Source organism: Euleptes europaea, chromosome 3, assembly GCF_029931775.1.
Source record: "Euleptes europaea isolate rEulEur1 chromosome 3, rEulEur1.hap1, whole genome shotgun sequence".
Classification (NCBI taxonomy): domain Eukaryota; kingdom Metazoa; phylum Chordata; class Lepidosauria; order Squamata; family Sphaerodactylidae; genus Euleptes; species Euleptes europaea.
In genome coordinates this window covers 64,607,951-64,627,031 of record NC_079314.1, presented here as the reverse complement: position 1 = coordinate 64,627,031, position 19,081 = coordinate 64,607,951, and the positions used below count along the sequence as shown (strand labels likewise).

Here is a 19,081-nt window from a genome sequence, read left to right as displayed (position 1 = left end):
AGCCTTGAATTCCAATAGTGGAGGAAGGAAACTCACCACAATACTAAATGTACTGACAGTTCAAGAGGGAAATTCTAAATTTGGGTTGACACCTTTAGGTTAACCCTTAAAACTGGTCCAAGCCAAAACCTGTGCCTGGTCCTCTCATTTGTACGGGTAGGTCTGGGTAGTTCAGAGGCTGTTCTTTAGTGGTGTAGGACACGGCTGCAGCACATTTAAGACCTCTGGTCTCCCTCTCTAACCAGAAGTCTAGTATTAGTCATAAAAGATGGGTGAGGAGGAGAACAATGCTGTAAGCTCCTTTGGTTACCCATTGGGGACAAAAGCAAGCATAAATATTTAATAAACAAAATAGCTTAACATGTGGCAGGTTTTTAAGCACATCTTCCAAGGCACATTTTTTGTATCAATATATCTAATTTTCAACATGGCCCCATCTGTGGTTACTCAAATCAGGAGAATAGGGCCATGGACAGATCTTTTCATAAACCCAAGAAAAGTCCCAGGTTCCAATAAATCTGAAATCTTAAAATAAATAAATAAAAATTGGAGGTTAAAACCCTTTAAAATGATAGAAGGAGCACCTGTAGCTTTCAGAAATGAAAGAGCCCTCAGGGGCTCTTGCTAGTCAACCATGGGCCTTAAGCCTTGATTTTTGTCAGTAAAAGGCAGTGGGAAGGGGAGTGCCATTGCTAGGACTGTTTTGGCTGCAAGGGCAAGTGCATCAGAACCTGGGCCAGACGCAACCACTGGGCAACTAGCTACCACACTACTTGTATGACTCATCCAGGCCTGGCTGCTTGCGACAGGTCAACAGTAGTCACCTAACGAAAGCCAGTGTGGGACAATGGTTGGAGTTTCAGAAGGAACCTGGAAAACCCAGGTTCAAAGCCCCACTTTGCCATGGTGCTCAATGGGTGACCTTGGGCTAGTCACTCATTCTTAAACTAATTTACACCTCAGGGATATTGTGAGGATTAAAGTGGAGGAGAGGAGAATGATGTACACAGCTTTGGTCCCCTACTGTGGAGAAATGCAGAGAATAAATGAAGCTGGAGGGTGAGAGATTCAAAACAGATAAAGGGAAGTATTTCTTCACACAACACATAGTTAAATTGTGGAACTCCCTGCCCTAGGATGTGGTGATGGCTACCAACTTGGAAGATTTTAAGAGGGGAGTGGACATGTACGTGGAAGATAGGGCTATTCATGACTACTAGTAAAACTGGATACTAGTCATGATGCATACCTATTTTCTCCAGGATCAGAGGAGCATGTGTATTGTATTACACATGGAACACAGGCAGGGTAATGCTGCTGCAGTTGTCTTGTTTGTGGGCTTCCTAGATGCACCTGGTTGGCCACTGTGTGAACAGACTGCTGGACTTGATGGGCCTTGGTCTGATTCAGCATGGCTTTTCTTATGTTCTTATGTAAATAAATAACAAATAGAGCTGAATATGGGAAGGCAATGGAAGGTAGGTTTGTTGGTAGCTGGGAAAGGAAGCAGGGAAAGATGAGGATATGGGGCTGCCAGAAGGAGAGAAAAATGAAATAGTGTTAGGAGGGGAGATGGAGGACTATGAGGTACCTTCCACAAGTCCTTGCGTGTTTCTCCACCAAAGAATTGAGCTTGGCCCAACCAATGTTGTGAAACATGGCCAGTTTTTTCCTGTGGAGAGGCTGCCAGGCGTAGGGGAGGAAGGAAAAGCTGAAGACAGGGCAGATAAAAAGTAGGTTGGCTAGTAGGAGGTAAGGAGAGAGGGCGTGAGGGCTTTCAAGGAAAGGAAAAAAGGAAATAGTGGGGAAGAAAAAATGAGATGTCTCCCACAAGTCCTTGCAGGTCCCCTGCTTGAATATCTATATTTTCCTGCATAACGTGTTAACACATCATCACAAATTAATTTTTTTCTGCCAAGAATTTAGGATAGATTAGCATCTGTCACTCCATCATTAAGGACTCTCATTCCGTTATGCCACTAAAATACTACATATGAGAAGGGGGGATTAGTGCTTTTTGATGACAACTGCTGCTATGCTACTTTACTGTGAAAACTTCTGCGGAGGCTACTGCAGGCACATTTTTTTGATCACACACAACTGCATATGTCAAAGAGTCTTTAAGAAAAGCCTGTCTTCAATTGTAAAGTTCCTGTTGTGATCTGGACAAGAGCTTTTGTGTTTGTGTGTGTTAAGTGCCCATCAGGTCACTTCCAACTTATAGCGACCCTATGAATTAATGACCTCCAAAACATCCTATCATTAACAGCCTTGCTCAGGTCTTGCAAACAGAGGACCATGACTTCCCTGATCGAGTCAAACCATCTCATGTTGTGTATTCCTCCTGCCTTCAACATTTCCTAGCGTTATTGTCTTTTCCAGTGACTCTTGTCTTCTCATAATATGACCAAAGTACGATAGCCTCAGTTTAGTCATTTTTGTTTCCAGGGCTTGATTTGATCTAGAACCCACTTATTTGTCTTTTTGGTGGTCCACAGTATCTGTGTTTTTAGCTGCTGCTTTTAATCATGACTGAAAGTCAACTTAAGATGATGCTATGAATTTCCCCACTTTTATCTACTTGCCTCACATGCCATGGGATAAAATGTCCTGAGAGGGTCATTATGCATGACTCATGGTGGGTTGTATTCTGGTTTATCCCTTCTGATAGCTGCCTGAAATGACTCTGTGATAGCCGTAGCTCTACCAAGAAGCAGCATGGCCTTTCATCCTTGTTTTTTGCGCCATACTGAATTGCTGTATGAACTCAAATCCACTTCACCAATATTACCTCTTGGTTTGAAAACTCAAGCCCATAAGTGCAAGAAAATACAAGTTAAACCTCAAGACTCTGCTTGAGTGACCGCTGCTTGAATGAAAGAGGTTACTGTGAGTTAGCCATGTTGCCATATTGTGAATACAACCATAGTTGCAGAAATCCTGAATATACTGAGAGTTTGCACACCCAACTCTCTCCCTGAAAATTCTAAGTCATCCCACCCCATATTTCATGTGGCTTAATCATTTGGTTTGCTTTTAAGTGAACTGTTCTGAAACAAACATTTCCCCGGGCAGGCTCAAATGGTTCCTTGTGTGAGTACAAAACTAATTCCTGCAAAGGTGTCTGCGGTTTCCACACATTTCCCACTTAAAAAGCAATCATCCTTTCAAGAGCAGCTTTTGGGGTTGCACGTGGGAGAAGCAGCTGTAGAAAACCAAAGAAGTGGGAAAGACAGATTTTTGCAAGCAGAAACATCTCAGTTCCTTTAGTATAGTAGTTGTAACCATAAACATTTGAGTTGATTTTACCAGATAAGTTTTCCAACTCCCTACTTTTTGTTAAATAACCATTTAACATTTGACTTATAAATGTTTCTATAGAAACTGAAATTCTTCAAGTACTATGAAATTTCTATGTGGACAACACTTTGATGTAGAACATGAAAACAGAATGTACATCATATGATTTACATGTATACTTGTGTTTTTTTTAAGACTAGGAAGTGCTTGCCCTGTAGCAAATTAGAAAATCTGAAGCAGTTCTAAGTCGCTCTGAATTCTGTCACACATCAAAGAATGAGCATATTTAACTGGCTCATTAGGCGGAAGGCAGAACCAAAGACAATGAATTTAATGCCACATATCAAAGGGCTCTTGTATCCATTAATTAGCACCAGCACACAGTCCCCACTGCAGGCTCCTTGCTGTTAAGGTTTGTCAACATACTTTGAAACATGCAGAACTTTGCTTGATATCATATCTTCGTTATTAGTGGGTTAATGAAATCAGAAGACTCGGGACTATGAACATCCTTGCTATTGTACAAAGCCAACTAATGAATAATGCAACCAACTAGAAATGGCTAGTTCTATCTGGCTTACTTTAAGGGATGATAGTAGAAACAAAGGGCTCGCCTTAGGCAAGTACTGAGCTTCATAACATCTAAAACGTGCAACTAAAAATTTACATGTACATTTATTACGTACTTGAATTTTTTGTAAGTGATAGGAGTACAGAATACAGGAAGCAGTCCTTTTCAGCAGAGATCTTATACAAATTGTAGACTCAGCACTGAAAATACCTTATAGGTATTAAATAGGGATAAACTGCACACATGTAAGTGATTTATTGTGAACAGAAAGATCTTTGTAACACTTATACAAACCCAAGAAAAATGGAGTCAAGAACTTCCTAAGTGAAATCTACATTTCCAAGATCTGTAGGTAGTGACAGGCTTTTGTGGAACTTCTCTTGGTACAGCGCAAAACTACAATTATGACTTGCCTTTGCAGTTTTTTTAACACACAACAAGATTCAGGAATCACTATCTTAAACCACTAAGTTATGATCTATTCATGTACCATGTTCAAGTTGGGCTTTCCAGTAGATGAAATCTTCTAATGCTTCGATGAAATTTCTTCCAGCAAAGTGAACTGTGTAGTTGCACAACTACATCACAGTGCCAGAGATACATGTCACCTTTTTGAATAAACACAACTAACTGCATTTCAGCTAATTCCAACGTTTACACAAATGTGAAAAGGTCTGCAACACATTTTTAAACTGAAAAACGATGCATGTGCAGCCTTTGGTAATAATCAGGTTCACATTAAATAATGTCAATTAAATAATAATCAGGTTCACATTTTTCTGTCATGACACAGAAAAAGACCATCATGACACAACAGTGTTTTCTGTTTTTCTCAGACTGTAGCTATATTCACATAGTAGCCTATGCTCACAAAATATCCTCTATTAGATGCTTTTCTGAGCAACTGGTATGATAGGCACATTTTTGTAAGTTATATTAACTCAGATCACATGTGTTCTGGTGATTTCCTGACCAAGATTTCTCCTGAGCATGCCACATGTTGAAACAAACAATTCATTCTCTCTAGGTTGACGGCACTTTACACACACACAGGTTACTTCACATTATGAAATGGCCAACACGGCTATCTTATGCAGTTACTCCACCGCAACTCTGCATGGGATTGCACTGCAATTTTCTAATGTATGAACTCACGGTAGGGAGAACAGCCTCTAGTGTGCATATTCCAGCTATTGATATGAGTGAAAACATGCCTTTGTCATACATACATACTGACATTTGATTTTTTAAAATTTATTTACTTCATTTCTCCCCTGCCTTTCTCCCCAAGGCAGCTTACATCATTCTCTTCTCTTCCACTATATCCCCACAACAACCCTGTGGGTTAGGCTAAGAGTGTGTGACTGGCCCAAGGTCACCCAGCAAGCTTCCATGGCACAAGTGGGCATTTGAACCCAGGTCTCCCAGATACTAGTCCGACACTGTTAACCACTACACCACACTGTACATCAACATAATAAAGTGTGAAGCAGCCCTTATTCCTTCTAGATTTTATTATGGTGGTTTCTGCAAGTGTTCAATCCTCTGTTGTTCAGAATGCTACAGTATATCAGAAGTCAAAATAATGAAAAGGAAATGTTACAACTAACCTGATGAAGGTCATTGCCCAGACCATACTCCTGGAAGTAACCCGGTGCAGCAGATGATGCTCGGATTGCTTGCCATAATTTATACTGACAACTTCCAAGATAGTGAGACTTGACTCCAGGTAGGTGATTGTAATTTCTAAATACAAAGGCTTTCAATGGTGTCCCTCGGCTTACAATAGTGCTAATTGCAGCCACCTAGCAACAGAGAGAAACACACAAAAAACTGATTAGTCTGATTATCACAGCTATTTTCCTACAAGTCTAATTTATGACAAACTGAATGTGTACAGTTCACTTTTTATCAACTACATTCTGATTTTATTTCCTCCAGCTAAAAACAATAAGCTATCTGAAGCCAATGTCGTGTTATATTTTAGCAGATTAGGAGAATTTTCAGGCTTTATGAAATTCAAGCCCAACAAACTACTCTCTTAGTAAACAGGGAGATATACTGAGACAATTTCATGATGTCTGCTCTTGTGGTACCCCGATTGGTCATGTTTGCTTATGTATGGCTTGGTAGTTTATGAGGTATATTGCTGGAGCTTTAAAAAGTATCTACATTCCTTCATAATCAGATTTTTTCTTCATTAAAATAGCCATTTAAGATGGTTAGGGATAGGGCATCCTTACCAATATTCCTACGCTATACATTAAGATCCAGAGACTAATCTATGGTTCTCCCCGTTCAAATTGATCCATGTCAAGAGCAAATTTATTCAAATTCACACAGACTTTTCAGCCACTGAATCAGCTCTGCCTGCTTCAAAGAAGCAGCTTTTCCCATAAGACTGAACTGCAAATTGGTCCCTGGATCCACAGTTCATAACTCAGGGGTACCAAACCTTTTTGAGCCTGAGGACATCTTGGTCGTTCTAGTGGGCACAACCACAAAATGACTGCTGAAGGAGGTTGAGCCAACCACAAAATGTCAGGGAGATTATGTATAATTCTGACAGTACCTCATCAACATTTCAGGCAGAAGCTCTGTTTTAAATGGGATGCCTTTTTAAAATGAACATATTGTTTTAAAACATCTTCTTGCATACACACAAAATAAGTATACATGAGGATCTGGTTAATAAATGACAGTTGGTGTTGAGGGGCTGGTGAGAACTCCTTGCACTTGTGTACAATGAGAGATTCTGGCCAGATTTTGATAGGAACATAAATGATTTTTGAAAAGTGAACAAAATTTGATGTAGGATTTATCAACTTCCGTCTGATTTATAAAAATACATTCAAATTGGGGCCATCTGATGTTCAATAGAAGTTCCAGTTAGGTGAAATGAAGGAAGATAAAGAACCCTTATTTAAATTAGAGTTGATAGATACAACTTCAGAAAAAGGATTCTGTCCTTTCTCTGCTGATACCAAAAAGGAAAATGTTCTTCACAAACAAAAATGGCTCAATATTTTATTTATTTACATTACTTATAGTTTTATTTATTTACATTACTTATAGTTTGCCTTTCTCACAAGGACTCAAGGTGGATAGTAAGTCAATACAATCAACAAAATGGGACATACAGTAACCAATGCATTAGGATTTTAGAGGTCAGGGACCACCCAAAGGAGATGCTAAGGGTTTGCTGATGCGGTCCTTAACATGATTTTAGCAGCCAGGACGGGCAAGGATCAACAGAAGAGTTATTCAATAGAAGAGTTACTGTTTTTCAATTTTTAATCAAACCCATTCTGTGTTAGGACTGGGAGTGGCTGGTGAAAGCATCTCTACATCCAGTCACAGCCACAGCCAGACCTCATTTCATCACAGCTACAATCACAGCCCAGTAGTTTCCACTTGGAAGATGACTGCTAAGTACTCTGAAAGATATCCACATTATAATAAATCCATTACCCCCCCCCCCCCCCGCCAATGTTAACAGACTCCTGGGTAGTCTTACCTAGCTACCTCAAAAACCTTGTGTCAAGAACCAACATAAAATACATAGCAGATAAATTAATGAAAACTAGGCTATGGCCAGAGAATAGTTGTTTTTTTATCTACTTGCATCATAACCCTTCTTCAGCTATGAACTGAGCCATCAATCACATCCATTAGAATTACTAGAGCTTGAACACTAATCTTATCCCAATCAGATCTCCTACACATACCCGTGTTTTAGCTTCTTATTTCTGTTGATCAGTGTAGGAAAAGAAAGGTATGTGGGATTTGTTACGGGCTACCAGGCTTAATTTTAAAACCTGTTATCACCCCACGTTTGGTATATGAAACAATATTTAAACCTGACCCTCAGACGAAAGGATGTCAGATATTTAAATCTGAAAATTCTCAATTTATTACCGAGACTAAAAGTTGATGGTGATGATGACAATTACTATGGGCACATTGGACGCGTTCATAACAGAACTGTGCCAATTATTTCAGTCCCATGGGCAAAGTGGCCCCGTCAGAAAGGAGGTCAATAAATACCCAGACTATTAGTTTCTCTTATAACTTTTTTCCAAAAACTTTTAATTTTTTTACATATCCACCATGCATGCATAAAAGTTCCTCTTTCCTTTCCACATTTCCAACATAAGCCCTTATCTTCTTTTTTCATTTTACTTATCATCACGGGAGTTATATACCATCTGTAAAACATTTTATACAAATTCTCTCTAATTTCATTAGTTATTGTAAATGTAAATTCTTTTTTCCATAAATGTTCCCATATTTCCAAATCAATATTATATCCTAATTTGATTAATACGAGAGTAAAAAGAAATCCTGCATTTTGTTTATTGGGGATTCCTCAAGAAAAAATGGATAGAAATGATAGGATTATATGTCAATATAGTTTTGCTGCTGCAAGAATTGCAATAGCTAAAATTTAGAAGCAAGTAAATAAACCTTCAATTAGGGACTGGAGAGAGAAACTGTGGATGTATATGAGGATGGCCAAATTAACAGAATTCCTTCACAGAAAAGATATGGAAGAATTCAAAAAAACATGGATGAAGGCCATCACATATTGGGATAAACTGGCAAAAATGGATATTACTAATTTAGTTAGTGAATTATAGAAATTAGTTTTACTTTTTTTCATATTATTGTTAATAGAGTAATCTTTAAACTGTTTAGACACTTCTCCGGAAGTCTGGTGATGGGTCACTTTTTTATAGAGGGTGGAGGGTCAAAAGGGTATTTTGAAATCTATAATCTTGTAATGTAGATCATATTAAGTAGATTATATAATTGATACTCTTTTGTATTTTTTATTTTTATTATTGTAATTGATTTGTTTTTGTTGAGTTATAAAAATATTTTTTATAAAAATAAATAAATACACAGACAATGATTTATTGAGTTAACAAAGGACACAGCTTTATTGATTACAACAGATGGAGCATTGGCGAGGCATAGGGAGCAGATCCTCAACATCAGCTGACCACCCTGTTATCTAATAGATCGATAGACCAATAGATCAATAAACCGACCCCAACCCTCCTGTTGGGGTAGCAACCGGAGTGGCGTATAAGTGGCTCCACAGGACATAAATCTGAGTGGAACCTATGCCACCTGGGAGTGGAGCTACAAACAGCCCCCAAGCTGGGCATTGATTATATACTCCATCCAAAGACCCCATAAGGGGGTCCCCAAATGGGGGAAGGCAGGCACGCCGGGGCATCTTCCCCAAACTGGATCTGTCCCAATGCCAAAAACTGCCTAAGCTGTGATGAAAGAAAAGCAAGAACAAACCACAAATAGAGGGAGGGTGGGTGGGATTCAACATCGGCAGACACCAACAGGCCGGCTGGCCGGGGTGCACTGGCTTTAAATTGGCGATGGGGGCAGAGTGACACAGGGGCACCTGCGTCATCAGCCCCCGACACCAGCACATTATTTTGCTCGCCCTGAACGCAGCAATAGGCTGCAAAGTTAGAAGGGGCGGGCGAGGAATGTCCAGCCACACAAAGGGGACGAAGAGGAAAAATTTGCCCCCGTGGAGATCCCCTTTCCTCTGGAGCCAGCCTTGTTGCTGCAAAGGGTGCCCATGGTGATTCATCGGCGCAGCCATTTCTGTTTCTGTTACATTTACTTGATTTATGCCCTGACTTTCTCCAAAACTGGGACCTAAAACAGCTTACAGTGTTCTCCATTTTACCCTCATAATAGCCCCATGAGGTAGGTTAGGCTGAAAGTGTGTGACTGGCTCAAGGTCACCCAGAAAACTTCCATGGCAGAGTAAGGATTCAAAACTGGGCCTCCTAAATTCTAGCTTGACACTGACATTCTAATCACTACACCACACTGGCTCAGTGTCCCAGATCATAGTAAAATAGAATGATAAAATTGTTCTGATAACATCAAGTTCTCAGGATTTAGGAACTTAACATTTTAAGAGGAAGCAACAAATTATTCTCTGAAGATAAAGCTTGGCATAAATCAAGAACCCAGATTTCCAGTTAAGATCACTGATAGGCCTTTGCTGTTAAACTGCAGTATATAGAGTTAAATTTAGTGGACAGTAATTCTAATTGGAGGGAAGATGGCATAGTATATAGCCTGAACTTGTCAGATACTGGAAGCTAAGCAGGGTCGATGCTTGAAAGGGAGACCTCCGAAGAAGACTCTGCAGAGGAAGGCAGCAAACCACCTCTGCTTCTCACCTGCTTTGAAAGCCCCTTGCTGGCATTGCCATAAGTTGGCTGTGACTTAATGGCACTTTACACACACAATTCTAACTATTTCTTAGCTTTTTTTGTTGTCCTTGTGGCTCTCACAGCCATCACCAACCTTTAAAGCCATTTAATTCTCTTTTGCCCTCTTGCTTTGGATCCTAGGAAGCTTTTCAAAGCCCTCCCGGAGACATCAGCTGAAGAATTACTAAAACAGTGCTTCCTTCTTGGACTAGAGGAAAGCAAGGGAAGGTAAAACCAGAATACTGTCAGAAAGCATCCAGCTCAGTGGATGACATCTGGAAGATTTTGTTTCATATTCTTTCATCTCACAGTTGGGAGGCTTTACATAAAATGGGAGGTGGAACATTAAAATATGTACCTACAGCTGTCAGAAATTGTACGATAGGTAATTATCTTACAACTATTCCATAGACAGAAGCATGTTGAATTTCTTTTAGAAAGCGATGATAAATTTGCAAACTACTCAGTAGCTTTGTGTTAGAAATTCTTAGCTAAATACAAGCCTTTTGTTCTCATACATAAGGGGGGGGGAAGTAATGCTGTAGTGGAATACGAAACCAAATTGCTGTATAACCCAAAAATTAGTAAGCAGAATGAATCTCTCCCACTTTTAGACATATTTAAATACATTAACTCCTAACAGTAATCACTAAAGCACGCTCATTGTTTCCTGTTGAAAAGGGCTTCTTTTATAACCAGGAAAGATTCTAGTAGAATTAATCATACCAGGATAGTGGGAGATTAACATCAAACAATAGGCAAGCTTCAGGAATTCCAGTTGGGGTGAATCACTATATCCAGTAGTAAGCTGGCTGGCCTCAGTACAAAATGTCAATGTTGCTGAACTGGGTCAGCCTCAGACAAGGTGGGGATCGCTACATACTTAGGGATTCCCAGGTATGCAGAAAAAATGACTTCGTAAATTGGCTGGACGTAAAGCTAAAACAACCTTCTGAGGACTGAATAGGCTCCCAAATAGACAAAATATTGGGAACCAGAGAGTCAGTTAAAGGGAACATGGGGAAAGTGTGAGAAGAGATCTGTCAGTTCATATTCCCAGGAGTTTAGAGAATTCTGGAAGGTGTAGGCGAGATTCCTGAACTGCTCCTCCTCTGGCACAATGCCTCATGGGCCCACAATCTGTATATTTCTACCATGCAACATTTACTAATAAGAACAAGAACTAGAAAGTGCGAAGGCTTTTACACAGTGATACATATAAAGTGACTAATACTATCAAAATTAGTCTTAGCAAATCAGTGGATCTATATTACTATTTGTATCTTATTTCACAGAGATGCCTTGGTTCATAAAAGTATTCCTCAGTGATCTAAAACCAGCATTTATGCTACTGCTGTACTGTTTGTCAGTTGCCCACTCATAATTAACACTTCAATTAAAAAAATCTGTACCTTCACAAAACCAAACATTCTTGTATGCTGAAACACGTTTCCATTTGTATTATTTGAATATAAAAGACACAAATGAGTAGTTTTGAATGGTGCCAACACAACCTAACACTACTCAGTATTTGACGCAATACTGCAAGAATCCTATCTTGACTGATGTTTGGAACGATCATGTACATGCACTGTATTATGTCAAGATAGCTCTGTGGAAACCTTGCATTCAATAAGATGAACTTTTTAGTACAGCCAATTAACAATGAAACATAATGCTATTTCTTCTACACTTATAAAACCAGCTTACAATAGTGAAATATAAAAAAAACTTTAATTAGAAGCCATATATGCAGCATATTAACCGCAGTTCTAATTAGACAAAACCAGTTCCAATTTGCCAATCTTTTAATAAGTACAACTATGACAGGTCTGGTGGATCTCCATGGCAGCAGGATTCTACAGTATCAGTACCAATATTAAAATATATTTATCAATGAGGCAAATCTTACCCTGGTCAGTGGTGGCAGTGATATATCGGAGAAGGTCCTCCCTTAAAGCAGTTTCGTCACTTAGTATTTTTAAACTAGGGCCTTAAATTTGCCTTGGAAGTTAAGTCATAACCACTAAAGTTCATAAAAATAGATACTACATGAGCTTGTGTCTGGACCAACTGAAGTTTCTGAAATGTCTACAAGGGCACGTCTATGTAGTACACTAGGGCTGTTGAATTAAAAAAAATTCGGTATAGTTCGGATTCGGCTGAATTCAGCCCGTTTAGATTTGGGATATGCCAAAGTCCGAACTCCCCCGCTTCGGGTCCGTGCAATTCGGCGGGAATTCAAAGTTCGGAGAAAAAATTCGGCCGAATAAAGCCATTAAAAACACAACCACGCCTTTCCGCGGCTCTGGGGGGGCATTTTTGGGGGTAGAGGTCCCAAACTTTCAGAGGAGCTTCAAAGGACGTTTCTTGAAAGACCCCCCAAGTTTTGTAAAGATTGGGTCAGGGGGGGCTGAGATATGGGCCCCGAAAGGGGTCCCCCCCACCCTTAATGTGCATCTCTGAGCAGAGCTTGCCGCCCACGCACAAAGCTCCCAGCCCCGACAAACAGCTGAGAAGTCAAATGCATTCTTTAAGTCACCATTTGAAAACCAGTTTTGAGCAAGCATCCAAATAGACCTAACCAATCTTAAGACAAACAACTGAACCCCCCCCCACTCAAACCAGGGAGAGAGAGACTCGAGGGGGAACACACACCCCAGGCAGAACCGGCAAAAGCCCCCTTTGGCTTCCCCCCCCACCCACAGAAACTGCTCCCTCCCCCCACACACACAGACTCTGCTTCCCCCCCCCACACACACACACAGGAGAAAAATTATAGATTAAAGCCCCCAAAGGGGTCTTACTGTGGCTGTCTTCTGTTCCATCAGGAGGGGCTGGGGAGGACTGGGTAATCCAAGATGATTCCATTTAGGCACGAGACATTTTGCTCTGGAGATGAATACAGGATCGGCTGATCCATTCATCCCAATAGGGGAAAGGGGAAAGGGGAAAGCCCATATCTCAGGACTCCCTGACCCAATGTTTACAAAACTTGGGTGGTCTCTTAAGAAGGCTTGTCTGAAGCTCCACTCAAAGTTTGGGATCTGCACCCCAAAAAATGCGCCCCCTGCAACCACGGAAAGAGAAATGGGGGGGAGCCGATATTTCTGCCCCCACTGAACCCATCTTTACAAAACTTGGGTGGTATCTTAAGAAGGATCGTCTGAAGCTATACTGAAAGTTTGGGGGCTGTATCCCCAAAAAAGCGCCCCCTGCAGCCACGGAAATGGAAAAGGGGGGAGGGAAAAGGGGGGGAGCCCATATCTCGAGACCCCCTGACCCAATGTTTACAAAACTTGGGGGGGTATCTTAAGAAGGCTCATCTGAAGCTCCACTCAAAGTTTGGGGTCTGTACCCCCCAAAATGTGCCCCCTGCAGCCATGGAAAGAAAAAAGGGGGGAGCCCATATCTCGGGACCCCCTGACCCAATGTTTACAAAACTTGGGTGGTCTCTTTAAAAGGCTTGTCTGAATCTCTGCTGAAAGTTTGGGGTCTGTACCCCAAAAATACGCCCCCTGCAGCCACAGAAAGGAGCGAATGTGCACAAGCACCCCCCCCCCACACACACACACAAGGATTTCCCTCTCTCTCTCTCTCTCCCGGGCCGTGTGAGCGCTTGACCCAAAGAACCAGAAATCACCACAGAGACATTTAGAATCCAAGCAGATGGCTTTTACTGGTCAAATAGGCAATACAGTGCACAGAAGATAAAATGACAGCTATGAGTGTCTTGCTAGCTAGTTGGCAATATAAGGCTTGAAAACAGCGGGAGATTACAAAGCATCACCAAAGCCTAAACAGAGCACACTTTCCCAGGCTTTGGTATGTGGAGCTGTCCTTGAGGTCTGGACGGTTCAGCAAAGGAACAGAGGCAACATAGAAACTGAGATAACAGCCTGACATCCTGCTCCCCTTAAGGCCCCCTCCCATTCTGCAAGGGGGCTGGTCTGTCTGGGTAGGCAATGTGAAAGGCGTTGACGAGTTTGGGGGCGGAGACATCCCGTGCGCGAACCCATTCGTCATAGGCAGGGGGGAAGTGTTTCCAGCGGACCAAGTATTGCAAGACTCCATGGTGTATGCGGGAATCCAGGATTTTAGAGACTTCGAAATGTTCTTTCCCCCCCCACCATTATGGGCTGTTTAGGAGGCGGCTCCGGGTGCCATTGCGGGGAAGCAACATGGGGTTTTAGAAGGCTGATATGGAAAACGGGGTGCACACGCCTCAGGGTTTTGGGGAGAGACAGTTCCACCGTGACAGGATTTATGATGCGAATGATGGGAAATGGGCCAATGTACTTAGCATTGAGCTTATGGCACGGACGGGTGGAACGCTGGTTTTTTGTGGAAAGGTATACCAGGTTACCCACTTGCGGGTCCCCCCCGGGGGAACGATGCTTGTCGGCCTGCGCCTTGTATTTGCGCTTGGCTCGGTCAAGGTTGCTAACCAGCCAGGGCCATGTGGTACGGAGGGTGTGTGCCCAAGAGGCAATGTCGGCATCCCCCTCCCCCTCCAAACCTTCTATCGGGGTGATAGGACCGAAGTCCTGTCCATACACCGCATAAAACGGGCTGAAGCCTGTGGACTGATGTACAGCATTATTGTAAGCATATTCTGCAAAAGGCAACAGTTCTACCCAGTCATCTTGGTGGTAGTTGACATAACAGCGCAAATAACATTCAAGTACAGCATTGACACGTTCGGTTTGACCATCCGTTTGGGGATGGTATGCACTAGATAACCCCTGTTCCACCCCCACCAATTTGAGAAAAGCTTTCCAAAACTTGGCAACGAAACTACTTCCGCGGTCGCAGATTATTTTGCGCGGAAACGAATGTAGTCTAAAGACATGTGACAGAAGAGGCGGGCCAACTTCTGAGCGGAGGGGATCCCCGCACATGGAACCAAATGTATTTGCTTAGAAAATAAGTCAGTGATAACCCATAATACAGTTTTTCCCCCGCTGAGAGGGAGATCCGTCATAAAATCCATAGCAATCACTTCCCAGGGTCTGTTGGGTATTTCAAGTGGTTGCAGTAGGCCTGGGGGCTTGCCTTGAGAACGTTTCACTGTGGCGCAAACAGGACAGCTGCGAATAAAAGAGTCAATGTCAGAACGCATTCCCCCCCACCAAAATTGTCTGCGCAACAGGTGAAGGGTTTTCAGGAACCCAAAGTGTCCAGCTGTCTTTACTCCATGAGCCAAGTGTAAAACGTCTTTTCGGAGCGCTTTGGGCACATACAATTTCGAGTCTTTGTACCAAGAGCCTCCTTGTTCGATTACACCAGGAGGCAGGGTTTGATCTGAGCGTTCCATAAGGCATTGTTCCCGAAGGGACTTTAAGAAGGATTCGGAGATGGGGGCCCCCCCCCTTGGTCATAGTGGCATCAGGAGCAGTCATGGGGGTTGACGAGGGGGAAGCGCTTACTTGCGGTGGTGTGCAGACTGCAGGCGGCAGGGCGGCCGGTGGAGCTGGAGGAGCGGGAGCGCCGGCCATCATGAGTTTCGGTTGCGGAGGCGGCTGGGCAGCCGGTAGGGCTGGAGGAGCTTGCGCTCCGGTTATTGCGTGCTTCTGTTGCGGCAGCATCTGGGATCGAGTTTGTACAGCTAGTACAGGCAGGGCTTCTCTTTGTGCGGGTGTAAATAAAGAGTTTGTTGGCCGATCGAGTTTCGCCGGGTATTGAGGTAACCGGGAGAGAGCATCTGCGAGAACGTTTTGTTTCCCAGGGACATGCTTCAGGACGAAACGAAACTGAGCAAAGAATTCTGCCCAACGCTGCTGTTTTCCGGACAATTTATGGGACCCCGTGAGGGCAGCTAGATTTTTGTGATCGGTCCAAACTTCAAAGGGGACTTTAGACCCCTCCAGGAATTGTCGCCATAGAGTAAGTGCATGGTGAACGGCCGATGCCTCTTTCTCCCAAATGGGCCAGTTCAATTGGGAGTGCGCAAACTTCTTCGAGAAGTAAGCGCAAGGGTGAAGGAGACCATCCGGTCCTTTTTGAAGAAGAGCCCCTCCCATAGCCATGTCGGAGGCATCGACTTGCACAATGAACATTCGATTCGGGTCTGGGTGCCGTAGCACGGGTTCCGAAGTGAAGAGGCGTTTGAGGGCTACAAAAGCGGTTTGGCATTTATCAGTCCACAGTATTTTAGCAGAGGGTAAAGTAGCCGAGTTTTCTTTACCCTTGGTTTTCAGCAGGTCGGTAATGGGTAGCGCCACTTGGGCGAAGTTAGGGATGAACCTGCGATAGAAATTAGCAAAACCTAGAAATTGTTGCACTTGTTTGCGGTTGGTAGGAGGGGTCCAATCGAGAACGGATTGGACCTTGGTAGGGTCCATGCTAAGGCCATGGTGGGAGATTATGTATCCTAAGAACGTTATTTTGCTCTGATGAAATTCGCATTTAGCCAACTTTGCAAAGAGTTGGTGATTGCGCAGGCACTGCAGAACTTCTCGGACCAGAACTACATGCTCATCCATGGTTTTTGAATAAATAAGAATGTCATCCAAATAAACCACCACCCCGCAATACAGCAAATCATGGAGGATTTCGTTGATGAGTTGCATGAAGACCCCCGGGGCCCCTTTCAACCCGAAAGGCATCACGAGGAATCCAAACATTCCAAAACAGCTAGAGAAAGCAGTGAGGGGCTCGTCTCCTTCGCGGATGCGGACCCGGTAGTAGGCTTCTACTAAGTCCAACTTGGAGAATATACGACCCTCCTGCAACTGCCCCAAAATATCTGATATTAGTGGTATAGGATAGGCGTTGGCTTGAGTAACTGCATTGAGTTTTCTGAAGTCAATGCATAGGCGAAGGTCACCCTCCTTTTTTCGGACGAAAAATGCAGGGGCTGAGTTTGGGGCATTCGATGGGCGAATGAACCCTCTGGCAAGGTTTTTGTCCAAAAAGTCTCGTAGTACAGTGCGCTCGGAAGCGCTCATAGGGTAAATTTTACTCTTGGTTAGTGTGCAGTCCTTTACCACTTCAATTGCACAGTCAGTGGCCCGGTGGGGGGGTAAGGCATCACATTCTTTAATGTTGAAGACATCAGCAAAGTCCTGGTATACATCAGGGAGGGATGGCGGTGATGGGACTTCGGAGATTAATGCCGAAGCGGGTGGAGACAGCACCGCAACTTGCTGTCGGTGCTGGTCGCATTTGGGGTTGGCAAAGGAGATCGTGTTCGTGTCCCAGTCTATACTGGGACTATGACCTTTAATCCAGTTAATTCCCAGGACTACTTCAAATCGGATAGGGGCTATGGTAAAGTCTATTTGCTCCCAGTGGGAGCCAATTCCCATCGCCACCCCTATAGTGCGATGATCAACTGGGCCCCCTTTGAAATGGCTCCCATCCATTTGGCCAAAATGGACGGGGGCTGGTAAAGCCTCGGACTTGACTTTGAGTGCTGCAAATGTGGCTTCATTGATGAGAGTGCGAGCGCAACCGGAGTCAATAAGTGCCTTGACAGGCAGTTGGGGACCCCCTTTATAGTGTTGTAACACTGCGTCCACATACACCGTACTTTCTACTTCTTTCACCTTCGTCGGTTTCGTAGGTTTTACAGGAGAAACTGCGGGGGTCTGCGGGGACGTTCCATTCACCGCAGACTGTGACCGGTTATTAGACAGGTCAAGAGGCGAGTCCAGGTTTAGCACTGGGGTATTCTGGAGATGATCCCTGTCCGAAGATGGAGAATTGTCCCCCACTGGGGCACTTATAATCCGAGACCCGGAGGGGTCTGTAGAAACAGGAAGATCGGGAGAGTCTCTGAACAGAAGTGCAGAGGGTGTGAACCGACCTGGCGTTGTACTGCGGGCGGTCGCAGCGCCTCCGCGTTGAGACCTTCCCCGGTTTTGTGAAAGGTCAGGAAGCGAGTCCAGGGTTAACGCTAGGGTATCCCAGGGAGGATCCCTGTCCGAAGACGGAGAATTGTCCCCCAATGGGGCACTTGTAATCCAGGACCCGGAGGGGTCTGCAGAAGTAGGAAGTGCAGAGGGTGTGGGCCGTCCCGGTGCTGTACTGCGGGTGGCCGCGGTGCCTCTGCGTTGAGGTCGTCCCCGAGCTCGGGGCAATGCATTCGGTCGAGGGAGTTCAGGCGTTGAGGACATGCTGAAACAAAGTGGTTCATCGCGCCGCAAACGAGGCAAGCTCCCCTTTGGAATCGGGATTCGCGATCTCGAGGGGGCCGTGCTGATCTCTGCGGGCAGGGAACGGAGACTTCGGGGGGAGGCTTTTGGTCTCCCCTCACCTTGGGTCGCTGACAAGGTAGTATCTCTGCCGAGTCGGCAAAAGAGATCTTCAGTTTGGGTGGTCTCCATGGAACTGGAGGTAGTACGGGTGCTGGTGTAGATCCAAGCAACGGGACCCCTGGACTTCCTGGGGGTGGCAGGACGGGAGCTCTGGGGTCCCCTGGCGCCACAGGCACTGCTAGAGTTACTGGCAACATGGGCGTTCCGCCCAGAGGTGCCGCAGGTTGCTGCGGTTGAGCCTGATCCGGAGACCCTGGTTGTGGAGCTGGGGCCGAGCCATCCGGGTCGGCTTGTATCTGCTGCAAGCAGTCATTGTCGTGAAGCAAAACGTGCATTTGACCCTGCAAGTGGGCCACCCGGTCTATGTGTTCCCGATTGTGCTGTCGGAGCAAAAACATATCCTTGCCCGCATCACCTAAGCGACGGGGCTGGCTGATTCGGAAGTTTGCAGTCCAGAGAGTTTCCTCATAGTGCAAGTCCTCTTTGGTTCCCTTACGATCCGCTAAAACTTGATCCGTTTCAAGTTTGGTGGTCAGGGTCGTGGTCACTAGTGGCAGAGCTCCCTGCTCCCATGCCGACATAGAGCCGGCTTGATCCGGAAGATCCAGTTGCGGCAGGACCTGAACCGCTAAGGTCGCTGCGTTGACGCCAAAGACGGGGGTTGACAGCTTAGCAATCCCGGCCATTGA

The 19,081-nt window shown here is 44.1% G+C and overlaps 1 protein-coding gene across 1 annotated transcript in view; it reads right to left on the bottom strand.

Moving 5' to 3' along the window:
* Nucleotides 1–19,081, bottom strand: part of PNPLA8 (patatin like phospholipase domain containing 8) — a 51,064-nt gene that overhangs the window by 14,914 nt on the left and 17,069 nt on the right. Inside the window, exon 7 of the mRNA XM_056847248.1 lies at nt 5,482–5,676. Within this exon, the coding sequence (XP_056703226.1) occupies nt 5,482–5,676 (195 nt within the window). The remainder of the gene's footprint in view (nt 1–5,481; nt 5,677–19,081) is intronic.